The sequence below is a fragment of the Pleurodeles waltl genome, chromosome 10 (genome assembly GCF_031143425.1).
Source record: "Pleurodeles waltl isolate 20211129_DDA chromosome 10, aPleWal1.hap1.20221129, whole genome shotgun sequence".
Classification (NCBI taxonomy): domain Eukaryota; kingdom Metazoa; phylum Chordata; class Amphibia; order Caudata; family Salamandridae; genus Pleurodeles; species Pleurodeles waltl.
This window is the reverse complement of record NC_090449.1, coordinates 947,196,571-947,224,497: the sequence shown is the minus strand read 5'-3', so window position 1 is coordinate 947,224,497 and position 27,927 is coordinate 947,196,571. Positions and strand designations below refer to the sequence as shown.

Here is a 27,927-nt window from a genome sequence, read left to right as displayed (position 1 = left end):
CTATCTATCTTCTGTCTATTTCTTTCCCTGTCTTTCACGTCATTTATGAGGCGTACCCTACCACCTGAAGGTGGTCTCTAATCATCAAGAATTAAATACCTAGAATAGAAACAATTGGAGACCTTTCTGGAAAGGGTCAAGGTAGGAAGCTGCCAAATTTTTATGGGAATGAAGTTCCAAACTGAAAAGGACCCAGGACCAATACTGTCCTTCCTCGTTTAGAAGTCTTTTTGAAACTATGGACTACTAATCACATGAACTCCTTACGTCTGCCTAATTAAATTCAAGATGAATTAAGTGAAAAAACATAAGCAAATTTGAACATTGCAAGGTGGATGTATGCTGTTCCTACCAGCTTGGCAAACACAGGCAGAAGACTTTAAAAGACAAATGTAAAGACTTGCATATTTGAATATTTCCTTGGTGGTCTCACATTAATTCAGCACCAAGATGCCCCCGGGTTAGTGGCGCTAAATTAACATCTGATTTGATAAGACTTGAAAGTGTGGGCAGATTACATTCTCCTAAAACTGAGTTAAGCATTAAACTTAAAAATGAAGGTGAGGGAATTGTAGCATTCCATCTTTCCTGGAGTTCTGATATAATAAAATTATTGTGCCCGGTATGAAAAGAGAGAGCAATCAGGAATAGAGAAAAACAGTCACTAAGCACTAGACAAAGTTTATGTTTTCTAGTGGGAAAGATTGTCGTTATGTCATTCCCAAGAAGTTATGACACAGGCAGCGAACGGTTTGATGTTATTGAACAACTGGATTTACATATGACCTCAAAGTTTTATTTACTCCCTGTGGAAATTAGGAATATTTAAAACTTTTTAAAGGTAGCATGCACTTTTCAAACACAAAGAGAAAATCAGTAATCATGCTCATACCTTCACTTGAGATAAGGACCAGTTGGCGTGTTTTTCAAAAACAGAGATAGAGTTGTCAAAAAGAGAAGCTACATACACATACCTAAAAAAAAACAAACATTTTATTTGTGTGTTTCGGACAAACCAGAATTGTTGGAACACAATAAATGCACACATGTAAAACCTCTAGGAAAATTAAACTGTCTAAGCTGGAAGATAAATGCCGCAGCTCAGCCAAAGCACACAAAAGCATTTTAGAAATGTCACAGATGATTTCCCTGCTGTGATCCACCTCCAAGTTCCACCATGGACCACACAGACTCGTTGGTTAGTTTGCCAGAAGAAGTGTCCTCCCAAAGGTAAGTCCTGCCTGCATGAATCCATATCTCCAGCGGACATTAGTTAAAATCTAGAACCAGAATATAGAAGCTGACAAGAAGAATGCACGAGGTAGGTACATACCAATACAGTGAATAAGTAAAAGAAATCAATACAAGTCATAGTAGTACATTTAAGAATAAATCATTTCCTTTAATTATAGAAATAAACAAAACCATGGCATTGTTCTGCACTTATAAAACACAACAAAATAAAGGACAGTATAAGAATGTATTCTTACCATTATACAATGAAGTTTCCAAATTTTTTGAGGTTTCTTGGCAACACAGCCAAATCGGTGATAACATTGTTGTTGTCCTTCTCACTAGCTCACTCTCAACCCTCAAGCTGACCTCCTCTAAACCTGTAGGGTCTTATTTACAAGCACAGTGGCACAGGGCGGCGCACACAGAGAAAGGGCAAAAATGCAAGCTATCTACAAGATACAGCACATTTCTGTCCTCTCCCCTGCGCTAGCACAGAATGGGCTGCCTATCACCAACGCCTGCATTGCAGACAGGATTGTTAAAAGTGCCTCTTCCTGCACAAAAACAATCCAAAGAGGCTTTTTCCCCTTTCTATGTGTGCTGCAGAATGCAAAAAGAGGAAACAACGAGGTGGAATAAAGATACTTCTCCTCATTGCACCTCCCCGGGAGGGGTAAGATTTTGATGCATTCCCAGGCTTACAGAATGCATCAAAACCCATGAGTCTTGCATGGAAAAACCAACTGCAACACCCATGAAACGCCTCCCTGACCCAGTGTAAGCCCAAAACTGAGCACATGACACTTAGAGCAGTGCTTACTTTGAACTAGTGGTTTCCGGTGCCCAGGTCCAGAACTGAATTCTCAGCACCGGCTCTAGTAACAGTCCAAAACATGGTGGCACTTTCTGTTTAATTTTTTTTAGATGAGCGCAGCAACATAATTTAATAAATCTACAAGCATTAACAATGATAACACTTGCTGCTCACACCATTATTATAGCTTTGGGTAGTCTGAAATGTCACTCTTTTAGGAGTGGAGTGGATTATAGTTGTTTTGGTACTGTCTTGGCTGCGCTGGCAGGCGCAATGGGTGGTGCCAGGGCCCAAGAATGGCCCTGGCATTTATTTTATCACAAATTAAGCACTGAATCAGAGAAACTTAGTCAAGCTGTCTACAGCCTGATCAGGAATGCAGTGTGGAGCCACAGATTCAGAACTCAATAGTACGCAATGCAACAAAGCACAGAAATAGTTGAGCACATTTAGAATATTACACTATAATCAGGTAATATGTCTGTGGATTCTGAAGGACAGCCTAGGCTGTTTCCTTGGGACAGGTATCAATGGTAATTCAGTGCAATTTGTTTTTTTTGGCCCTGTTGAGGAATGCAATAGGTAATGTTTGTGTGATCAAGGATCAAACTGTAATTTATTAGGGATTGCAAGTGCTGGCCACCTCAATCATTGTGTTTATCCTAGGTGATGTTCTGCCCCACCCCTCCCTTTGCACAGTGGCTTCTGTCAGTTCTATTGTCAGATAGAGCAGGCAGCGGATGCAGATGTTCATTAACCTGCATGGTCAGTACTGCTCTGGATGGGGTGTGCATTGCGCACAGCATACCGAGTGAGGATTGTAGTGTGTTTCTACTCAGGTCCAGCTGACATGATGGTAAATGACAAGCACATTTGAGTACACCTTGTCAGTTAAGTATAAGCAGCACCAGTAATGGATGGAAGGGGACAGTCGCTTTGTTGTGATGGTCATGCTTCAGCGAATATTATTTCTTGGCAATGTTCTCAGGTCTAACTACAAATCAACTGCTCAAGCAAGCTTGGAGTCTGCTCCAGGACAGTAGTCAATACGAAGTGATGATCGAGGTCCCCTTCATTAGTGGGGAATGCCTTACTCCTAGGCACAGCAGCTATGCCAGTACTTTGGTTATTCAGAGGAGACCCTGGGATGCATTACAACTCCTTGGTGCCCTAGTCCTACTGTGGACTTGATTGCCTCACTGGAAATTCAACAGAGCTAATTTACATGATGCCTTATAGACATACACTCTCAGGCTTCAGCCCACAGTGTGGGACATCAAAGGCTTCAATGGCTCACCCTTTCTCAAGAGAAATGCAGGTCCCTCGTGGTATCATGGAGGATGGAGTCAGTTCATCACATCTGTGCTGCTTCTCACTCTCCCTCTTCTAGTTAGTTTCTTCCTCATCCAAGGGCACAATCAATTCCCCTCCTGAGTTTTCATTCAGCTCTCTCATTTAATGCAGAGTCAAGCCAGCTTCGGCTAGCAGGCTTGTAAAACTTATTACGTTTCTTGTTCCTAAACTAGCAACACGAGTTGGCAGTAAATACCCCAAACCTATGGAGCTGATGGTTTGGATGGATCGGAGGACCAGTTGCAGGGAAATAGTAAACCAATTTAAAAATGCAATAGAGGCAGTAGGCAATTCTCCCTGGCAGAGACAATTAAAATGGCAAGTCTTGCCAAAACACTCTTCTCGCTGCCACCACTATCATTCTTCTAAAGCGCACTGAGCTGACAATAGGCATGCCCAGTAAGGAGGATCCACATGGTGTGCCCCTCTAAATGGCAGAACCCAGCTTTGGGTCTCAATGCGTGGGACATGCAAGACTTCAGCATATATGCAAGATGGTCATAAACACCCAACCAAAAGTAAAATATTACAGATTTTGCTCTGAGGGACTCAAGTCAGAGAGCATGCTGTTGTTTTTCTGTCCAAGCAAACAGGACCCAGACGGTCAAGAGGTTTGAATTTCCAAAACATGTCTTAGGTTGAATAGAGTAGTGTGCACCTCAAAATAATTGCCAATGAAAAAGACCTAACACATTTGTGTGTCATCGCAGTATACTTGAACATAAACTGAAAACACTGGCTGTCTTATTTTAAACGGTCCTGAAATGAAAATCAAACAAATAAGCGAAAATACAATCAGGCTCATAATGTAATTCAACATATTTTAAAAATATTCGGAGATTACTGTTCGCTTACCTGATTTAAGAAGAGAAGTAACACATATCCTTCATCAGAGCTCCTATAATTCTACACTGTATAGTGGTTAGAGAGGACAAGATATCAAATTATCTACTTCTCCAAAGAGAATTTCTCCTTGTCTGTGCCAGTTATCAACCTTGCAGCGTTTGTGGCAGTCTGCCACATAGACGATACTTGAAATTGGAATGGAATTGCATAAAATCCATATGTGTTTATTCGTTTCCGAATGGTAGACTCGCAAACTCTAACCTTTACCGTATTGACAAAAGATTTAAAGGCCTTTGATGTCAATCTGAGGTTCTTTGCAATCTCTAGGAGCTGCATAAATTTTGATATAGAGGTAGTTTCCTGGGTTGAACTCTCCTGAGAATATTGTCAAGCATCTTGAACGTTCTCCATATATAAATCATCTTTTTCACTGTGAAATTAGAAACTTCACATTGGTTGTCTATGATATCATAATCCGCCCCAGAATGATAAACAGTAGCAATAATGTATTTGCAACCGTCATAACTATTTTGACCTCGGCGCGATATGTTATCGCAAATCAATATACTTGAGACGAAACTGGCAATAATTTTGCTTTTGATACATATGATTCTAATTACCATTTTAGCTCACCTGTAAACAGTAAGGGTGAACTTTATTTTTCACACAAGGCTTTTGAAAGGTGGTTGATTTTTTGTTTGATAAATTAGAACGTACCATATGTGTGTTTTCACATAACGTTATTTTCGTTTTAAATTAGGAATTGGTGAAAACTAGATGAACATAACCTATGACGTGGTATTTCAAGAGAAGTCCAAGAAGATGTACTTTTTGACATCACTCTATGTAAGTAAGACTACCCAACGGTTGAAAGTAAGGATATTGTGACACAAAAGTAGGATTTGTTGCAAGCTCTTTAGTCACAGGGAGATCTTTAGTGGCGCGTAATCAAATCCGTGGAGAGCCATGCTAGAGGAGGAGTCATCTCTTCACTGATAAATGTAAATGGGCCTAGCAGGCATGAACATTTAACATTGTTTCCTTGGCAATTAGTTCTAAAATTTAACTGGGAGGCTAATTATCATAGGCAACAATCAGTGACATGATATCAATTGATAACTGCATCGTTCTCTCAACTATAGTGGGAACGAACATATTTTATCAAGTCAAAACCGAACCACACATTTGAGTAATCATGTTAGTTATCCATATAAATATGTAGACAACGCAGGCCTGCATCTTAAAGGTAAACTTACACTTTTGTGCAAGTTTATTACTTTTTGGTATTCACAAACTATGTGCGGAGTTTTACAACTCTCCACTCCCTATACGTATAGTGCAGAGTTCTTTGTGTCTTTGTGAATCAGTCCCTGAATGTTAAAAGGTAACTGTACTTGCAGAGTACGAACTCACTAGGATGGACAGCAACAAGATGGAGTATACATTTGTAAAGTAGAAATTCATCTGCATGCAATTGTTAGTCTTGTTGAGACAAAGCAGAGCATGTGTTTGAGGCAATGCACAAGCCTATATTTCGACATGTGTTAGGGGTCAGAGCACCTGCATTGGGGCTTAATTAGCAGTGTCTCCGTGCACAGAGCATACATCACAGCAGAATCAATCCTTGCAAAAATGGGGATGCACAAAGAAACAGTTTTTTACATCAATACTTGCATTTATAAAGAGTTATTTGAACTGGATAAAATAATGGACACTTGTAGACATGCACAAATGGACAACAAGTTAACAAATTAACAAATTGCTTTAAGTGGCTTCTTACTCATATGCTGTTATCATATACATTTCTAAATCAGCAAGTAACTGTTAGGTATACAGTAAAACAATTGTGACATGCAATTTGAGATTTGAGATTAGGGCCCAGGTTTACTAACAAAGCGTCAGGTTTGTGTCACTTTTGTAACACAAACCTAGTTCAAAATGTTGTGGTGAGAATTACTATCCAGCACAAACCAGAGTTTGCATTGTAGTATATCCCAAAGTAACATAAAGTGATACATTACTTTGCACTACTTGCGTCAGGCATTCCATGAGTGGTACATGGGCGTTTCCATGCAGCCACCCATGGGTTTTGATACACATCATTTGATACCTAACATTGGTAGATTTGGATTTGTGCCTAAACCTTACGCTTCCTCAAATGTTTTCACTTCTCCTTATTTTTCCAACTTTGCATGTGTGACGCATTGTACAGCACACAAACAAGATGGGAAGTCTTTAAGGATAGTTTTTGAACTGGAATGGTCCCTTTTCAGTAAAAAAAACCTGTGCTTTGAAAAACGTGCATACCCTTGCACTATGGCACAAGGGTATGTCGGTGATTTGCAGAAAAAAGTAGCCATCTCTGATGGAGAGAAAAAGGGGGTCATTCTGACCCTGGCGGTCGGTGATAAAGCGGCGGCCAACCCGCCAACAGGCAGGCGGTCAAAAAAATGGAATTCTGACCCTGGCAGGAACCGCCAACACAGCCCGCCACTTGAACACTCCGACCGCCACGGCGGGACAGACAAACAGCGCGGCGGTCACCGCCAACAGGCAGGCGGCAGACAATGTACCGCCCACCCTATCACAACTCACCAATCCGCCACCTTTTCCGGGGCGGGAGCCCCGCCGATAAAAACACGGCGGAAACAGACTACGAACGGGAAAACGCTCACCTATACACACTCCACGAGGAAGGAGGACAGCATGGAACCCGAATTACACATCCTACCAGCTATTGTCTACCTGCTCATCTACCAGGAGTACGAACGCCGGCGCAGACGACAACGGTGAGTACTGCACCTACGACACAGGCGAGGGGGGAGGAGGAAAGCTTACGGGCACACACATGCGCCATACACCCACCCCCCCACCACAAATACCTACACCCCAATGCCGAGCAACAAGTCAGAGTGACACCACACAAACCCCCTGGAATAATGCAAAGACACAATTAAAATGATCTATAAAATATATGTATAAATAGATCCATTGAAGGTATGGGAAATATGCCATATAAGAGATACAAAAATAAGGAATGAACATATTCAACAATATATACATAGGCAAAAAGTCCTGCACATTCCGTCAAAGTTCCATAGTCCGTGGGCCAATGTGCACAAACACATGGGCAAAGCCCACACAGGAGACCAGATACCATTGGAGAGAACACTGCTGGGGCATCAGATGATAAAACTACAGGCACCTCAGGGGGAAGGAAAGGGGGGGCACCTCAGCCACATGAGTCCACAACGCCAGATCCACGAGGGACCTCCATGCCCACTGTCCCATCCTGGGGAGTGCAAAGCCACAGTCTCACAAGTCTCTACAGTGGGTGGCTTGCCCACTGTGCCATCCTGGGGAGTGCAAAGCGACAGTCTCTCAAGTCTATACACTGGGTGGCTTGCCCACTGTTCCATCCTGGGAAGTGCCAAGCCACAGTCCATCAGATGGATTACCGACTCCACTGTTAATGGAGGAGGCATGGTGCCCAGAGTGCTTCGTGAAGCCCTGCTCGACACAGAACCGGCACTGTCAATGGGCCAGCGGTGCTTGAGACGGCGTTGCCCAGCGGAGCGGTGCTTGACAGGAAGGGCCCAGCGGAGCGGTGCTTGAGACGGCGGTGGCCAGCGGAGCGGTGCTTGAGACGGCGGTGGCCAGCGGAGCGGTGCTTGAGACGGCGGTGGCCAGCGGAGCGGTGCTTGACAGGAAGGGCCCAGCGGAGCAGTGCTTGACAGGAAGGGCCCACCGGAGCGGTGCTTGAGATGAAGGGCCCAGCGGAGCTGTGCTTGACAGGAAGGGCCCAGCGGAGCGGTGCTTGAGATGAAGGGCCCAGCGGAGCGGTGCTTGACAGGAAGGGCCCAGCGGAGCGGTGCTTGAGATGAAGGGCCCAGCGGAGCGGTGCTTGAGATGAAGGGCCCAGCGGAGCGGTGCTTGAGATGAAGGGCCCAGCGGAGCGGTGCTTGACAGGAAGGGCCCAGCGGAGCGGTGCTTGAGATGAAGGGCCCAGCGGAGCGGTGCTTGACAGGAAGGGCCCAGCGGAGCGGTGCTTGAGATGAAGGGCCCAGCGGAGCGGTGCTTGAGATGAAGGGCCCAGCGGAGCGGTGCTTGACAGGAAGGGCCCATAGGAGCGGTGCTTGAGATGTAGGGCCCAGCGGAGCGGTGCTTGAGATGAAGGGCCCAGCGGAGCGGTGCTTGACAGGAAGGGCCCAGCGGAGCGGTGCTTGAGATGAAGGGCCCAGCGGAGCGGTGCTTGAGATGAAGGGCCCAGCGGAGCGGTGCTTGACAGGAAGGGCCCAGCGGAGCGGTGCTTGACAGGAAGGGCCCAGCGGAGCGGTGCTTGACAGGAAGGGCCCAGCGGAGCGGTGCTTGAGATGAAGGGCCCAGCGGAGCGGTGCTTGACAGGAAGGGCCCAGCGGAGCGGTGCTTGAGATGAAGGGCCCAGCGGAGCGGTGCTTGACAGGAAGGGCCCAGCGGAGCGGTGCTCCTCCCGGAAGGGCCCTGTTCAGCGGTGCTCGTCCCGGCGGGGCCCTGTTCAGCGGTGCTCCTCCCGGCGGGGCCCGTTCAGCGGTTCTTGTCCCGGCGGGGCCCTTTCAGCGGTTCTTGGCCCGGCGGGCCCTGTTCAGCGGTGCTCCTCCCGGCGGGGCCCTGTCCAGCCGTGCTCCTCCCGGTGGGGCCCTGTTCAGCGGTGCTCGTCCCGGCGGGGGCCTGTTCAGCGGTGCTCCTCCCGGTGGGGCCCGTTCAGCGGTTCTTGTCCCGGCGGGGCCCTGTTCAGCGGTGCTCCTCCCGGCGGGGCCCTGTTCAGCGGTGCTCGTCCCGGCGGGGCCCTGTTCAGCGGTGCTCCTCCCAGCGGGGCCCGTTCAGCGGTTCTTGTCCCGGCGGGGCCCGTTCAGCGGTTCTTGTCCCGGCGGGGCCCGTTCAGCGGTTCTTGTCCCGGCGGGGCCCTGTTCAGCGGTGCTCCTCCCGGCGGAGCCCTGTTCAGCGGTGCTCCTCCCGGCGGGGCCCTGTTCAGCGGTGCTCCTCCCAGCGGGGCCCATTCAGCAGTTCTTGTCCTGGCGGGGCCCGTTCAGCGGTTCTTGTCCCGGCGGGGCCCTGTTCAGCGGTGCTCCTCCCGGCGGGGCCCTGTTCAGCGGTGCTCCTCCCGGCGGGGCCCTGTTCAGCGGTGCTTGTCCTGTGTGTCTAGGGAGCCAGACCTGGGCAAGACTTCCCGCTCATTCACCATCCGAACTTGCGGTCGCGGCGCCCTCCTGTGATGGAGTCCTGGGCCCGTGGGTGTCGTCCGTCACACCCGGAATGGGGCTGGTGGGGCTCTCCTGGGCAGCTCGCCTGCTGCCTGACTTCTCCGCCCTGCTGCCCTTGCCCTCCTTCGCTGAAGCTCTGTGGCCCTTGCCTCCCTTGGATGATGTGGCAGGTGACGGGGCAAGGCTACTGTCCTTGGTGGCAGCCGTCTCAGTCTTGTCGCACCAGGCCTTTTTCTTTTTTGTCCTCTTCCCAGGGGGTGGGCTGGCTGTCCCCTTGCTGCTGGCCGATGTTCCTGCCCTAGGATCAGGTGGACTCCAATAGCCCTGCACTTTGGTCACAGTAGATGCAGGGCTGGTGGTGGCTGAGGTGCTTTTTTTACTCTTACCAGATGGAGGGGGTGGGTCAGTGATTGGAACGAGCTCAAGGTTGGAAAGGAAAAGGACTTTGGAAGGACAGGGACGGGTAGGTGTAGTGGGTTTGGGAGTGGAGGAAGAGGATGTGGTTGTAGGAGAGTCAAGTGTGCTGTCTGTGGGTGCAGGTGCCTGTGACGGAGGCTGTCGTGAGGTGGATGGCTGTTGGGTGGGTGGCTGCCTGCGTTTGTGTGCTTTGGAAGAGGGGGTGACAGACACACTGGGAGAGGACACAGGGGACGTGTAACTGGCAGTGGGGGTGGTGACTGCACGTGTGCGGACTGTAATGGAGGGTGTGCTGGTGATGGAAGTACTGGTGGTGTGCGTGCAGGTGTGAGTGGAGACGCCACAGGGAGGGAGGAGGGAGATGAGGAGGTGGGAGATACAGAGGTGGTAGTGACTGTTGGCATGTCTGCATCTGGATGTTGCTTGGGTGAATGCTTGTGTGATCTGTGGTGCTTATGTCTGGATGAGCTGCCCTTGGGTGTAGAGGTGTGTGCAGGCTGGTCTGATGGTGTGGATGGGATAGGCAGAGGAACAGGAGACTGGGACTGGGTGGAGGGAGTCAGAAGAGGGAGGCTGGAGACAGGGACAATGGCTGGCGTCAGTGCTAAGGCCAGAGCATTGAACGATCGCTGATGGGCAGCCTGACCCGAATGAATGCCCTCCAGGTATGCATTGCTCTGATGCACCTCCCTTTCTACACCCTGGATGGCATTCAAAAGGGTAGACTGCCCAACAATGAGTGTCCTGAGGAGGTCAATGACCTCCTCACTGAGGGCAGCAGGGGTAACTGGGGCAGGGCCTGAGGTGCCTGGGGCGAAGGAGATGCCCGCCTTCCTGGCCGAGCGGGCACGGAGCGAAGGCTGAGGGGCTGCTGGGAGGGCAGGGCTGGTGCGCTGGGTGGCGGCTGTACCTGTTGTGGCGGTGGGCACGGATGTTGCTGCCACCGCTAGGGAGCTCCCTTCCGAGGACGTGTCGGTGTCGCTGATGTCTCCACGGGTCCCCGTTGTGGAGCTCCACTCGCCCTCCGTCTCACTGGTGTGCTCGGAGTCTGTTGTATGGCCCTCCGGGGCCATGTGAGATGCAGCTCCCTCGTGCGCCGATGCCACTTCTCCTCCGCCTGATGATGCTAATGCACACATGAACAGGAAGACAAAGAAAAGGGGGGGGAAGAAATGAAGACAGGTTGAGTGCATATATTGGCAACACCGATGTCGGAGAGGACAGACACAGAAGCCCCCTGAACTAGGCCGCGCAATGGGGGTACACTACTCAGTTATTGTGACTAGGCCTACAGGTCTATGGACGACAAATGCACATATGGGTGAGGCCGGACGTTGGATAGCTGTACTTGGCACCCTACAGAGGTGGGGGCGGGGGCACAGGGCTGTGTCTAACAGAGGGGCCTAGCCTACAGAATGCGCCCTGGCCTGGAGATAGCCACAGCCCTCCTCCCCCACCCAGACACCTTCACTGCGCGCAAAGATAGCAGAATGTGCTGATACTCACCCCCTTGTGTCTGCTGTGATGTCCTCACGCGCCCATCCAAATCGGGGTAGGCCACCGCCAGGATCCGGGACATCAGGGGGGTCAATTGGCGGCTGGCACCCCTCCTACGTTGGGAGGCAATCCCCAGCAGAGACTCGGCGGTCTTTCTGGTCCCGCGGCGGATGTCCTCCCACCTCTTTCGGCAGTGGGTGCCCCATCTGTTGTGGACCCCCAGGGCCCAGACGTCCTTGGCGATGGCACGCCAAATGTCGATCTTCTGATGAGCGCTGACCTATGTGACATGTACAGGGTGGTAAAGGAAATCGCATCAGTTTTCTGCCTGGTCAATGTGAGTGGCCCCCCCCTCCCCAACCTTGCCATGTGGCACATGATCTCATCTTTCGTGCGTTGCACTCCTCATTCACTCCCCTCCCCACCATCTTACATACACCCCACTCAACACAGGCATAGCCCATTCAACGTGCACCCTGTGTACTAACCTGTTGGTCTGGAGCACCGTAGAGTAGCGCATACTGGGGGAGGACCCCATCAACAAGTTTCTCCAATTCTTCGGAAGTGAAGGCAGGGGCCCTTTCCCCAGTCGCAGCAGCCATTGTATCTCCCAGACCGAGGTCACAGCAGCACTTGCAGTATAGGTCCTCTCCTGTGGATGATCAGGTCTTGAGTGATTAATCAGATAGAAAATGGCGGTCACGCCTGCGGCGGTGCGTACCGCGGCGGTGCGTACCGCGACCGCCGGCGCACATCGTCATTGGCTCCTGAGACCCATAGGGTTCAATGTTAACCAATGCTGCTTTGCGCCGCGGTCTTCGACCGCCTACCGCCACGGTGTGCCACGCCAGCGCAGTGACCTCACATCCCACTGTCACACTTCACAGGTCAGGCAGCCGCCATTTCAAGGGCCCACATGGCATGATTTCTACTGCGTCACACAGGCCTAGGCCTTGCATTGCCACTCATACAAGCCATTCAATGCATAGCGATTCGTGTACTGTGCAAGCTGTGTGAACGAACCTGTGGGTTGCTTGACTGTGTGCTCCATGTTGTCCTTCCTAGGCACCGTCCGCTGGGACTTGCGAGGAGAAGGATGAATCCTCCCGTGTACCGACCGCTGGTGGAGCTGTCGACAATGGAAGAACGACATATCATACTTACATACCGGCTTGACAGAGCAACTATACATGAACTATGTGCCCAGCTGGAGCCAGACCTGATGTCCCCTATCCGCCAACCCACAGGGATTCCCCCTCTGGTGCAGGTTCTGTCAGTACTCCATTTTTTGGCAAGTGGGTCTTTTCAGACAACAGTGGCCATATCATCTGGGATGTCTCAGCCTATGTTTTCTAAGGTTTTGTCCAGAGTGTTGTCTGCCCTGATGAAATACATGCGGAGCTACATTATTTTCCCTGAGGTGGGCGATTTGGCTACAGTGAAGGGTGATTTCTATGCCCTTGGACATATCCCCAACATCATTGGTGCCATTGATGGGACCCATGTGGCTTTGGTTCCCCCCAAAGAAAGTGAGCAGGTGTACCGAAACAGAAAAAGTTATCATTCGATGAATGTCCAGGTGGTCTGTTTGGCTGACCAGTACATCTCCCATGTAAATGCCAAGTTCCCTGGGTCAGTGCATGACGCGTATGTCATGCGAAATAGCAGCATCCCTTATGTGATGGAACAGCTACAGAGACACCGTGTGTGGCTAATTGGTGACTCTGGTTACCCCAACCTGTCGTGGCTACTGACCCCAGAGAGGAATCCCCGGACCAGGGCAGAGGAACGGTACAATGAGGCCCATGGGCGAACTAGGAGGATCATAGAAAGGACCTTCGGGCTCCTGAAGGCCAGGTTTAGGTGCCTGCATATGACAGGTGGATCCCTAATGTACTCACCAAAGAAGGTGTGCCATATCATCGTGGCCTGCTGTATGCTTTACAATCTTGCATTGCGACGCCAGGTGCCTTTCCTGCAGGAGGATGGTCCAGATGGCGGTGTTGTGGCAGCTGTGGAGCCTGTGGAGAGTGAAGAGGAGGAAGACGACGGGGACGACACGGACAACAGGGAGACAGTCATACAACAATACTTTCAGTAGCACACAGGTAAGAATCGCCCACCCCAATTTACATTTACTTAAGGCCTCATGCGTCTCCACTGTCTGTGTTTCCCCCCAGTTCCTGTTAACTGATTTGTGACTTTCCCTTCCCTTTTCAGAGCTGTATGACCCACTGCCTGACTTCAGCTTTGTTTGCCCATGGACTAAAACTTATTGAAATTGGCATGTTGTCATCACAAAGTAACTGGACATTATAGCACCGTTATGTGTAATACATTTGTTAAGAATACAAGCAGACTCCTGTTTTTTTAAGTGGAATAAGTGATTTATTTTAAGTGCTACATATAGGTACATGATTGGGAAACGGTGATGGGTGGAGGTGGAGTAATGTCCATGGCAGAGTCCAGTTCTCAGTCGCACAGGTGCATTGTCCATATGCCTGGGGAAGGATGGAGCAGGGGCAGTTCAAGGTTGGACAGGGTGACAATGTGGGACAGTGGGATGACATCAGGGGGTATCTTAGGCTGGCGGGGGTCTTGCAATCCTACTATGTCTTCTTGTGAGATCTCAGGTTCCGCTTGCGGGGTGGTTCTTCTTCTGCAGGAGGTGGGGTTCTGGTGGCCTGTCGTTGTGTGGGGGCCTCCTGTCCACTAGCGCCGGCGGAGGTGGTAGGCTGTTCCTGGCCTGGGCTAGTGACAGGGGCCCTTTGGGGTGCCACATGGTCCCGCAATGTGGTGACGATCTGGGTAAGGGCCACAACGATGGTCCCCATTGCGGAACCGATGTTCCTCAGTTCCTCCCTGAACCCCATGTACCGTTCCTCCTGCAGTTCCTGGATCTCCTGGAACCGGGCCAGTACCGTCGCCATCGTCTCCTGGGAGCGGTGGTATGCTCCCATGATGGAGGAGAGGGCCTCTTGGAGAGTCGGTTCCCCGGGCCTGTCCCCCCCCTGTCGCACAGCAGCCCTCCCAGTTCCCCTGTGTTCCTGGGCCTCTGTCCCCTGGACGGTGTGCCCACTACCACTGCCCCCAGGTCCCTGTTGTAGTTGGGGTGGTGGGTCAACCTGGGTGCCCTGTAGTGGTGGGCACACCGCTGATTGACGTGTCCTGGAGACAGAGGCATGGGCCCTCTGGGTGGGAGCTGTGCTGGTGTTCCCAGAGGGGGTTGGGTCTGGTGTAGCCTGTGGCTGTCTGTGGGGAACCGACTGTCCAGAGGTCCCCGATGGGCCGGGCTGGTCGTCTGGCTCCAGGGAGACAGAGCTGCTGTCATCGCTGGGGGCCTCTTCTGGGGGTGGGATGGACATCTCTGGACCCTCCGTGGCAGTGTGGTGGCGTTCGGGTCCTGCAGGGGTATAAAGGTATGGTTATTGCTTCTGTGTGTGGCATTTCGTGTGATGGGTGGGTGTCCGTGTACCCATGTGCAGGCATTTCCTTGTGGGGGCATTTGTGAGGGTGGCTTGTGGGGGTGATGTGTGTGTGCAGTGGGCATGCTTTGGTGATGGGTGTCCATGCTTTGTGGTTGCATGCAGGGCTTGGTGTTGGGATGGGTGGGTTGTGATGGTGAGCCTTTTGCTAGGTGTTGATGTGATGGGGGAGGGGGTGAGGGTGGGGGTATGATTTGGCATGCAGGTGGGGTGGGGGTGGGAAGCAGTAGTGAAGATTTGCCTTACCAGAGTCCATTCCTCCGCCTACTCCTGCGAGGCCCTCAGGATGCAGGATGTGCCAGACTTCCTCCTCCCACGCGGTAAATTCTGGGGGAGTAGGTGGGGGTCCGCCGCCAGTCTTCTGCACCGCAATGTTGTGCCTTGATACCATGGAACGCACCTTCCCCCGTAGGTCGTTCCATCTCTTCCTGATGTCCTCCCGATTGCGTGGATGCTGTCCCACCGCATTAACCCTGTCCACTATCCTTTGCCATAGCTCCATCTTCCTGGCAATTGTGGTGTGCTGCACCTGTGCCCCGAAGAGCTGGGGCTCTACACGGACTATTTCCTCCACCATGACCCTGACTTCGGCGTCACTGAACCTGGGGTGTCTTTGGGGTGCCATGGGGTGGTGTGGTTGAGGTGTGGGGTGGCGTTTGTGGTGATGAGTGTGGTGCGTGTGGTGGTGTGTGGTGTTTACTGCGTGGATTCTGTGTGGGTGATGGTGTTGTGTGCCTCTGTGTTGTCGGATTGTCTATTCTGTGCTCTCTCTCTAGCCTTCGTCAATGATTTCGGGTCATAGGGGCTTGTGGGTGATGTGGGTGTGTGTTTTATATTGTGTTGGGTGTGTGGGAGTGGTGTTAGTATGTGTATCAGGTGTGTGTATTTCAAACTGACCAATGTGGCTGAGTTTTCTATGTGTGTGTGCATTTTGAGCGCGGCGGTGTGTACCGCCAATGGAATACCGCGTTTGAAAGACCGCCGCGTGGATTTGTGGGTCGGAATGGTATGGGCGTATTTCTGTTGGCGTGACGGTGGAGGTTTGGTCATCGCCATTTTTTCGCTGACCTTTGGTGTGGCGGACTTTTGTGGATGTCGGGTTTTTGGCGGTTTGCCAGTTGCGGGTCAGAATGACCGTGGCGGTTTACCGCGGCGGTGTTATGGCAGTCTTCTGACCGGCGGTAAGCGCCTTTTACCGCCGTGGTCAGAATGACCCCCAAAATGCACATTATCTAGTAGATAAGCACATTTTATTCTCTCTCTCTTTGATGCAAAGTAGTGAAGCAATTTTGATTGCTGCAGGGTTTTGCAACCAATATTTGTAAATGTAAATCTGGGCTCAGGTGTTTTCATTAGCAGGGATAGATGTGGACCTCAGGTATGCATATGCATATTTTAGCCATCCTAATCACCCCACTGAATACCTTTCTATGAGTTTTTCATAAATGGGTACTCTGGCAATTGGGCATCTCAGCACTGATACGTGCTGCCCAGACTTAGGCTAATGGCATGGGATACACCTATCACGCCTACCCTGGCTCTACTCTGCATCCAACCTAAGCTACAAGTACTCATTTTGCCTGGTTTCTTTGCCACACACAGTTTAGACGTTTTAAATACTTTAAAAAGGCAGAGATCTGTCATTAAATCTACGCCTCAGATCGTAGATCGCTGGACTACAGCCACAAATACCATACAAATTTTGGTTTGTGGAATCCACAAATCTGTGTGAGGATCTGAGTATTCCAAAAAACATGTTTCTTTGTTAACATTCAGAAGAAGGATCTGTCCCTTTGGGACTCCCCTAACATCCTCCCCTGGGATAGGGGATGCACATCCTCCACCCTTCTACTCCTCCATATTTATTGGGGCAAACATGCTCCATAATGTGGCAGCCTATAATTGTTGCAACATTTTTCAGCTGTAGATACATAATGAGACCATCAAAATTACGGACCATCTGAGGGTCAGTGAATCCATAATCCAAAATATATAGCATACATGCAGATGCAAAAAATGTAATCAAAGCCTCCAGTATTTTGCGAGCTTGTGATTTGTTACTCAACCACATAATACCATTAGAAATATGAAGCCCCCAAAAAACTTGCAGCAGCAAGAATGAAAAAAAACAGTCTCATGGGAGGGAAAGTAAACTGCCTCACATGCTAATGGAGATTGTTGAATCGCTATTTGCTCCGCAAGAGCACATCATTAAATCGGCACTGTATGGTGCCCTAAAGCCACAGTATTCACTTGATTCATAGGTGGAGCAGGGTTCACCCTGGGAAAAGAGCAGCAGGAACTTTACAGGGAGGCCTACTCCGGGGCATAGGCTCTGAGAAGCCATCCTAGGAACATCTGAAAATTAAACGACAGAAGCAGAGGTCAACATAATGGTGAGATATAAACTGCAGAGGTAGTGGTATGCTCGAGGATGGAAGGGGTGGTGGAGGCCGGAAAGGAAGGGTGGCAGGACAACGAGGCATGTAAATAAAAAACTGGACTCTTAAGGATATTTACTAGCGACATCCCATTCACTCTCTTGGAAGACCTGCTTTCACCCTCCTGTTTTCTGAACCCATTTTGTTGGCTTTTAGGACTCTGCACACTGTGCCACTGCTAAGCAGTGCTAAAGTGCTTGGGCCCCCTACTTGAAACATGGTAACATTGGCTTACACCCATTTACTTGTAAGTCCCTTGAAGTACAAGTTACATACTGTTGGAAATGGCCTTTCCGTAGGGTCACCCCCAAACATTTTGCCTCCCTCCTTCTCTTTTTCTGACCTCATTTTTGCTGGCTTTAGGGCTCCGCGCACTTTACCACTGCTAATCAGTGCTAAGGTGCTTATGCTCTCTTTTTAAAACATGATGACATTGGCTCATTTATTTTACTTGTACGTCCCTAGTCAATTGCACTACATGTGCCCAGGGCCTGTAAATTAAATGCTACTAGTGGGCTGCAGCACTGGTTGTGCCACCCACATAAGTAGCCCCCTAACCATGTCTCATGCCTGCCATTGCAGGGCCAGTATGTGCAGTTTCACTGCCACTTCGACTTGGCAATCAAAAGTAATTGTCAAGTCTTGAACTCCTCTTTTTCTACATATAAGTCAACCCTAATGTAGGCCCTAGGTAACCCATAGGGCAGGGTGCTATGTAGATAAAAGGCAGGACATGAACATGTGTGTTCTATATATCCTGGTAGTGTAAAACTCCTAAATTCATTTTACACTGCTGTGAGGCCTGCTCCTTTCGTAGGATAGCATTAGGGCTACCCTCATTTACTGTTTGAGTGGTAAATCCTGATCTGAAAGGAGTAGCCAGGTCATATTTAGTATGGCCAGAATGGTGATGCAAAATCCTTCTTAATGGTAAAGTTGGATTTTATATTACTATTTTAGAAATGCTACTTTTAGAAAGTGAGCATTTATTTACAGTAAAATCCTTCGGTGCCTTCCAATCCATGTCTGGCTAGGTTTAGTTGACAGCTCCCTTGTGCATTCAGTCAGACAACCCCAAACACAGGATGCTCAGTCACACTTGCACACATCTGCACATTGAATGGGTCTTCCAGCACTGGAAGGCTGGAGGGCCTGACAATTAGATGTCAAAGGACAGTAGCCTGCCCTCACACCAAGGACTGCCACACACCCTACTGGGACCCTGGCAGACAGGATGGGACTGAAAGGGGACCTGGTGTGCTTCTAAGCCACTCTTTGAAGTCTCCCCCACTTCAAAGGCACATTTGGGTATTTAAGCAGGGTCTCTGACCCTACCAACTCAGACACTTCTGGACCTGAACCTGCAACCTGTCAAGGGGAACTGCTTGGCTGCCCAAAGGACTCTCCTGACTGCTTTTCTGCACAGGACTGCTGCCCTGCTGTTGCCCTGCTTCCTTGCTGCCCTCTGGCTCTACTGAGAAGTGCTCTCCAAGGGTTAGGATAGATTTTGCCTCCTGTTCCTTGAAGTCTCAGGACCAAAAAGATTTCATCCTGCAAAAGACCTCCTTGTGCGGCAGAAATTTGACGCACAACATGCAAGAAACGAAGCACAGCCTGCATTGCAGTGAGAAAATCACTGCACGCCGAACCAGAACGACGCAGCCCGACTTCTCAAGAGAAGATCGACGCAGCACCAGCATTGCGAATGGAACTTCTACACACGGCCCACTGGATCGATGCAAAGCCGAGCCGGAACGACGCAGCCCGACTTCCTGAGAGGAATCGACGCAGTGCCTGCCATGCAGTAGAAATTTCCACGCATCACCCACCGGATCGACGCAGCCCCTGTGACTTTGTCCTGAACACCCAGGATTTCAACGCATCATCCCCAGGGCGTCCGAAAACCCTGCAACCCGAAGAGGATCCCAGTCTACATTGTGGAAATTGATGCAAAACCTGCCCTGCGTGAAAACTCACTGACGCATCGTCTGTGTGAGACGAAAAAAATTGATGCACACCTCCCTGTTTTCCACGCATCTCATCCTCTGCGGTCCCTTGCGGAGAATTTGAACGCAAACCAGGTACTTTGTTCTTGCCAGAGACATTTGTTGCTTTTTAAAGACTAAAGACTTCTTTTATCATTTCCTAAGTGATATCTCAAAGTGTACTTATTGAAACTTGATTGTTTTGACCTGCATTTAACCAGATACATATTTTATATTTTTCTAAACACTATGTGGTGTATTTTTGTGGTGTTATACTGTGTATTGCGTGATTTATTACACAAATACTTTACACATTGCCTGTCTGATCAATGCCAAGCTACCAGAGGGCGGGCAAAGGATAATTTGGATTATGTATGACTTACCCTGACTGGAGAGAGGGTCCTTGCTTGGGCAGGGGGTAGCCTGACTGCCAACCAAAGACCCTATTTCTAGCACCTTACCTTTGGTAACGAAATATCTGGTAAAGACATTTCTATTTGCAGATTCCTTACCTCAGAATTTTCCCCCAGCCGTCAGACTGGATCCGAGATTTTTTCTTCGAGCAATACGCTTGCGCAACGGTAGTTGGCGTTGGTCAACTCCGCAGGTATTGTTGGCGCCGTAGTTCCTGTGATGACGTTGGGAGTAGTACATAGACGCCGCCTCAGCGCAGCGACGTCTGGTCCTTTTAACGACTTTCCACGCCAAACCACAGAGCTGCTAAGAACACTGAGATTGGTGCACCAAAGCTAAAGACCTGAATGAGGAATCCCTGTCCCTAGAAATCAGTTTGCAAGCGGGGAGGATGTGTGGGCCGGTAAGGAATCAGCAACTAGAATATGTCTCTACCAGATATTTTGTTACCAAAGGTAAGTAACTTGTACATTTGATAGAGACTTCTAGTTGCAGATTACTTACCTTAGAATAGATACACAAGCAATGCCATCCTCGGAGGTGGGCTGCGAATCAAGATCATACTAAAAAGTCCTGCAGGACCGAATGACCAAAGTAGCCGTCCCGAAGGACCTGACTGTTCAGGCAGTTATGTTTATCAAACGTGTGCGGGGATGCCCTCGTAGATGCCTGGCAGATATCTAGGACAGGAACTCCACGTGCTAACGCAGTGGAAGCAGCAGTTGCTCTAGTGGAATGAGCACACAAGCCCTTAGGGGGTTGCTTCTTGGCCAAAGCATAGCACATCTTGATGCAAAGAAGTAACCATCAAGAGATGGTACGTTTTTGCACCGCCTTCCCTTTCTTTGAACCTACATATCCAAAAAAGTGTTGGTCGTCCACCTCGAAATCTTTAGTACGATTTAGATAGAACTCCAATGCTCTTTTTGAGTCCAGACGGTGGAGTCTCTCCTCCTCATGAGAAGGATGTGGAGGTGCATAAAAAGTAGGCAAGGTGATGGACTGGCCTACATGAAAAGATGTAACAACCTTGGGAAGGAAGGAAGCCTTAGTGTGCAACACCACTTTGTCAGGCTGCACAGACAAGTATGGGGGCTTGGAAGAAAGAGCTTGAAGCTCACTTACACTGCAAGCAGAAGTAATGGCAACAAGAAAGACAGTGTTGAAAGTGAGGAGCCGTAAAGTGCAATTGTGCATCGACTCAAAGAATGTAAGGACAAGATTGAGGTCCCACCGAGGCATGATAAATTGAGTGGGGGGAAATAAATGGGTGAGACCTTTAAGGAAGTGATTGACAATCGGAGACTTAAAGAGTGAGGGCTGATCAGGTAACCCAAGAAAGGCCGAAATAGCTGATAATACCTGTTAAGGGTGCTCAAAGCAGAGCCCTGCTGGGCTAAAGAAAGAATGAACAAAAGAACCCCAGAAAGAGGAGCAGAGAGGGGATTAAGAGATTTGTTAAATGGAAAGTTGTCGACGTGGACTTAGGTCATCTATTCGTAGCATTTGTTGATTTAAAATCAGCTTTCGATTTAGTACCCCGCTACAAATTGTGGGAGGTCTTGACCAAACTGGGAGTCCCCTGCTGCATCTTAAATATCATTAGAGATCTCTATACTGGAAATTATGCCAGAATTAGATGGGGTCGGCAAGGTGAATTAACTGAAGAATTTCCTACTGTTCGTGGCGTGAGACAAGGCTGTGTATTCGCCCCTACCTTATTCCTTCTATTTATAAATGCATGCATTCCCTATCTTATGGAGTGTTCCAATGATGTCCCCAAAATAGGAGGGCAGAAGATTCCTTGCCTCCTATTTGCCGATGACACCTTGCTGATATCCCAAACAGCTACAGGCCTTTCAACTCTGTTTTCGAGCTTCATGGATTTCTGTAATGACCATGGCCTGGAAATCAATCAACTAAAAACTAAATGTATGGTGTTTGGGGACAAAAAAGGCAGGATGCGGCGACCTATTTACTTAGAAGGTGCCGCGTTGGAAAGAGTTGGTGATTTCGACTACCTAGGCCTGAAATTAGAAGATTCACATAAGTGGCATTCTCATCTCCAGAAAGCAAACCTCCGCTTGAAACAACGGGCAAGTGGTATCGTGAGATTTGCAGCCAGATCTCCTAGCTTCGCCATGACGCCCGCTATTGAAATTTATAAATCACAAGCAAGGGGGGGGGGCCTTTATGGAGCCGAACTGTGGGGCCATTGCAATTTAGAAGATTTGACAAGGGTGGAAAACTCCTTCTTAAGGTCGTTGTTAAGAGTTCCCTCTAGTACCCCAATGCTTCCTATTCGAATGGATCTAAATTTGCCTCCAATTAGCCAGATTGCTGCTCTCAGGCCTTTGTTGTTTTGGATTCGCCTATGGTCACTTGATTCTCTTATTCCCTATAGACGCGGGCTAGCTAACTTGATGGCCAATAGCACTAGTCTAAAGATCAAGTGGTGTGTGTACGTAGAACGGACCCTCGTACTACTTGGTTTGGGGTCATACTGGAAGGATCCGTCATCTATTCCAAAAAATGTAACACAGACCCTGAAGGATGCATTTTGGGTTAATGTCCAACTTACACAACTGTCTGCAGTCTCATCATCATCTATGACTAGCAGCTTTTTAAAAATCAAATGCCACTATGAATCTGAGCAATATATGGACACAGTACTTTCTCCATGTGCATGTGCATTGTATACCAGATTTAGGATAGGTTCTCTTCCCTTGCGCATCCTAACACACAAATGGACTAATACTAGTTGTTCTTCTAAGATGTATCCGATGGGCTGGGCCAGGGAAGAATCCATAACCCACGTCCTCTTTCAATGTTCTGCATATTATAAACAGAGAGCTTGTTGGATTATTCCATTATGTAGAAAAATGGGTTTTAGGAATTGTATACTGGCTCTGAGAGTTTTTAAATCTGATCCATATGTCTTAGTGGCTTGTTGTTTGGCAAAATATTTAGATTCCATTTGGCATTACAGATTGAATACGCTTAAAATAATTGGGGAAAATTTAACAATAGACGTTGGGAGTGGCCACTGACGAACTCACTCGTGAATTTTAATGCATGCATTTATTAATTTTACCAATTGTTTATTGTCCAATGAATTTTTTATGTCCATATATTCTTATACTTTTTAAATAGAAATGTTTTATTCTTATTTTATTTATTGTGTCTATTTAGGTATGTATTTGACTTTTGATACCTGTCATGAAAAACTCTGCATTTTCGCATGATCCCATAATATGGTATGAATTTTTAGAGGGAAAATGTTCATGTTCAAAGTTTTTTTATGTAGTTCAACATTTCTACTTCTGAGGATTTTTATACATAGCTTGTTGTTTTGTAAAATTATGAATTTGTGATTTGTGGTGTGCTTTTATGGTATTTACCTGTACCGAAATAAAGCTAATGAACGAACAAACAGACAAGTATGGGGGCTTGGAAGAAAGAGCTTGAAGCTCATTTACACTGCAAGCAGAAGTAATGGCAACAAGAAAGACAGTCTTGAAAGTGAGGAGCCGTAAAGTGCAATTGTGCATCGACTCAAAGGGAGTACACATTAAGTATGTAAGGACAAGATTGAGGTCCCACCGAGGCATGATAAATTGAGTGGGGGGAAATAAATGGGTGAGACCTTTAAGGAAGCGATTGACAATCGGAGACTTAAAGAGTGAGGGCTGATCAGGTAACCAAGAAAGGCAGAAATAGCTGATAATACCCTTTAAGGGTGCTCAAAGCAGAGCCCTGCTGGGCTAAAGAAAGAATAAACAAAAGAACCCCAGAAAGAGGAGCAGAGAGGGGATCAAGAGATTTGTTGGTACACCATGCCACCAATTTATGTTAACGACAGGCATATACCGTTTTGGTGGAGGGATGCCTGGCTGCCAAGATAACATCACAGACTTCAAGTGGAAGGTCAAAAGCCATCAACTGCCGCCGCTCAATTTCCATGCATGAAGGCAGAGATTGGACAGGTTCGGATGGAAATCAGTCCCCTGCTGCTGCGACAGAAGATCCTCCCAAAGAGGCAGTCTGAGTGGAGGATCGGTGGCAATGCTCAATAGCTCTGATAACCATACTCTCAGTGCCCAGTACGGAGCCACCAAAATAACTTGGGCCCGGTCATTCCTGATCTTCTTGAGAACTCTGGGCAGACAGGCGTTCCACTCAAGACAAAAAGCGTCTCCGAGCGAGTGCCGCCTTGGAAACTCCAACATGCAGAACAGCTGACTGCGCGTTGTCTGCGGAGGCGAACAGATCTAACCAAGGCTTTCCCCCTACTGAAAGATACCTTGCGCTACCTCCAGATAGAGACACCATTCGTGATCGGCTATGCATCGAGGGCTGAGTTTGTCTCCTTGGGCGTTTAGAGAGCCCGCAAGATTTGAACCATCAGGGTAATGTCCTGATATTCCAGCCATGTCCAGAGGCGTAGGGCCTCCTGACAAAGGATCCAGGATCCTACTCTGCCTTGTTTGGTGCAGTACCACATGGCGGTTGTGTTGTCCATGAACACTTGCACTACCTTCCCTTTGAGAGAGGAAGAAATGCTTTCCACACAAGTCGGATCACCCGGAGCTCCAGAAGTTTGATATGGAGCCCAGACACCGCAGGACACCTGAGGACTCTGATCTCCACCTCTTCCATGTGGCCTCTCCAACCCAGAAGTGATGCATCTGTCATTATGGAGAGACCTGGCTGGGGAAGAGAGAGGGATCTGCCATGGACCCAATGCGGATTCGAAAGCCACCACTGCAGGTCTTTCGCAGTCCCTTCCGAGATCTGGACCATGTCGGAGAGATTTCCCTGATGCTGCGCCCACTGGAACTTCAACTCCCACTGCAGAGCCCGCATATGCCATCTGGCATGTGTCACTACCAGGATGCAGGAAGCAATGATGCCCAGCAATCTAAGTGTCAGTCTCACCGAAACCCAAGACAGAGGCTGAAAGATCAGAATCATAGCCTGACTATCTTGGACTCGCATTTCGGGAGGATAAGCCTGAAACTGCATTGTGTCCACAACAGCTCCGATAAAAGGGAGCATCTGAGAGGGAGTCAGTTGTGACTTCTGCACATTTATAGTGAACCCCAGGGTGTGCAGGAGGCTCTCTGTAGTCTGAAGGTGAGAGACGACTTTCTGGGGCGAGTCCATCTTCATAGCCAGTAATTGAGGTAGGGGAAGACTGAAACCCCTAACCTGCGCAGATGAGCGGCAACCACCTCCATCACTTTCGAGTGGCACAGTAAAATGTAAGTGCTTGTGACCAACCACGAATCGTAGGTAAGCAGGATGGGAATGTGGAAATAAGGGTCCTGCAAGTCTAAAGGGACCATCCAGTCTCCTGGGTCCAAGGCAGATAGGACCTTAGCCATGGTGAGCATTGTGAATTTCTCCTCCTTGAGGAAGTCATTGAGGTCCCAAAGTTCTAGGATAGGACATAATACTGTGTCTTTTTTGGGCACCAGAAAGTAGCGGGAATAACAACCACAACCTACTTCTGGCGCAGGGACCTTCTCTATGGCTCCCTTGGCCAAGAGAGATGCGACTTCCTGTGGAGAAGTGCAAAATGATCCTCCGGAAGATGGCTGACTGATGGAGGCATGGCTGGTGGGGCAAATTCGAAGTGGAGGGAGTAGCCACTTCAAACTATCTGCAAAACCCACCTGTCCGTAGTGATGGACTCCTAGTGGGGCAGGTGATGGCGAATCCTCCCCCCAAGTGGATGGGAGTGAGGGGACGGACTAGGGTTTGGAGGCTGCAGCGGGGGCAGGCGTGGACGGGGCAGACCTCTGGTTCCCTGTCCCACGCCCACGTGGGATTCCGAGTCCCCAGCTACGCAGTGACTGAACAGCATGGGTGGTACAGTGGCTGGAATGGAGAAGTGACAGGGAGCCCCTTCCTTGGCCACGAAAGGGGCAAAAGGTGGACTGTTGGGGACGAGGGGCAGTTGAAAGGCCAAGGGACCAAGCCGTAGCCCGGGAGTCTTTGAACCTTTCCAAAGCCGAATCTGCCTTGTCACCAAAGAGACGGGAGACATCAAATGGCATGTCCATAAGGGTCCGTTGAACATCCCCCAGGCGTGGTGCGTCAAGGCCACCGCCGTCGCATCTGATTTGCCTAGAGAGTCGGTCGTGTTCAGCCCACATCTGATCATGAACTTCGCCGCATCTCTCCCATCGTTGAAAGCTTGGGAGACAATAGCACGGGCCTTCTCCGGTACCTGTGGCAGAACTTGAGCGACCGTATCCAACCAAGAGTGGGTACAGCGGCCCAAAACGCATGTGGTGTTCATGGACAGCAGCGCGAGACTGGAGGAAGAAAACATCTTCTTCCCAAATTGTTTCAGTCTTTTTGATTCCCTATCCAGGGGTGAAGAAGGGAATGCGCCTGAGGAAGAGGAGGCCTGGATGACAAGACTATTGGGTGTTGGTTGTTCGGTTAGGAATTTAGGGTCATTTGGGGTGGGCCGATGGTGGCGTGCAATAGTCCTGTTCACAGGAGCCCCTGTGTTGGGACTGGACCAAGTACCCAAGAGGACATCAGTGAGGGCTTCATTGAATGGTAGAAGGGGCTCGGATGTGGAAGCCACTGGCTGAAGCACCTCGGTCAGGAGATGTGACCTGACCTGAACAGTAGGCAGCTCAAAGCCAAGGACCTCAGCCGCCCTACTGACCACCATAGAATATGTCTCCTCCTCTGCCGTAGCCACGGAAGTGTCCAGGCCACTGGCCTCGCCCTGTGCCCAGTCTGGATCAGCATGTGGCGTGGAAAGAAAGGAACTGACGTCACTGCGCTGAGGCGGCGTCTATGTACTTCTACCAATGTCCTTATTGTGCCACCAACTTAATTAAACCTTTGACATGTCCAGGCCTGCCATTGCAGCCTGTATCAGCAGTTTTAAAGTGCAATTTTGACCTGCCAAGATAAACCTCTTGCCAGGCCCAAACCTCCCTTTTCAATACACATGTCACCCCTAAATGCCGCCATACACAGTTGAAAAGGCAGGGAGCAGTGTACTTAAAAAGTTGGGCATGTGCTTTTAAGTTTTACATGTTCTGGTAGTGGAAAAACTCCTTAATTTGTTTCCTGTATTCTGTGACCTATATCTTCCATATGATAACATTGGGTTCCCTTATTACAATTAATAAGTGGTAACTTTCAATTAGGAGTATGTAGGAATTTTGAGATTGGTGTCTAAATAATTATAATATTAATTTAAAACCCTCTTTAATGGTAAAGTCAGATTTAAAGTCGCAATTCTAAAAATGCTACTTATAGAATGTTGGTATTTTCTTGTCCTAACCATTTGGGACCTTCAGTCTGTATCCTGGGTCACATGACTATGTGTAACTTGCAGTTGGCCTTTGTATAATGCTCCCAGAGAGTAAGACAAAGGGGGAATATGTTTTGACAGGATGGGCCATCACTGCCTTGATAGGGAGGTGGAGCTGGCTCTTGCACATCACAGAGGCTCTGCCTGAACACATTCACAAAAAGTTTTGACACTAGTCTTTTGAGACCCCAGACAAGCTGGGGACAGGGCAGGGAGAATGGAAATTCCAAGCACCTCTGTGGGTGAAAGCCTCTAAAAGCTTCTCCTGCATCAAAATGAGAACCAGGTGTAATAATGGATCCTCAAATCCAACTCTTTAGATCACTTCTGGACCTGTAGTCGCTGCCAGGAAGGACTTCCCAGCTGTGAATTCTGCCCTGCTGACCTGCTTGCTGACCCAAGGACTGCTTTGATGCCCAAGGCCTGCCTCTGCATCACCATGACTCTTCTGCTGTTGTAAAAAGTCCTGCTGAATCCACCCTGCCTGAGTGGGCCCATAACTCCAGTAAATCTCTAGGAGTCAGTTGACTGGCCCTGTGATCTCAGCCCAGTGGACATAACAGGCTTCTTCAACTCTGAAACATATCTCTGCATCTGATCGCAGCATGATGCAGCTCACCATCAACTCCAATCCAGAACAAAGAAGCTTGACCTCTAAACCAACGGATCTCTTTGCAAGTCCTTAAAAGCCCCAGCACCTTCCTCAATGCCAGTGCAGGACTTGGCATCACACCTCTTCATCGATGGCTCACTGACTTGTTGGTTCACAATGCATCTACTCAATAATGGCCTATATATTTGCTGCTGTGCCATGCATCTCGACACATGGACCTCACATTGCATTTCCTCGT

The 27,927-nt window shown here is 49.0% G+C and overlaps 1 protein-coding gene across 2 annotated transcripts in view; it reads right to left on the bottom strand.

Annotated features, from left to right (window-relative positions):
* Window positions 1-27,927, bottom strand: part of LOC138262058 (serum paraoxonase/arylesterase 2-like) — a 444,264-nt gene that overhangs the window by 35,538 nt on the left and 380,799 nt on the right. For both annotated transcript variants that reach the window (XM_069211747.1, XM_069211748.1), the window contains exon 7: window positions 893-974. In XM_069211747.1, coding sequence (XP_069067848.1) covers window positions 893-974 — 82 coding nt within the window. The remainder of the gene's footprint in view (window positions 1-892; window positions 975-27,927) is intronic.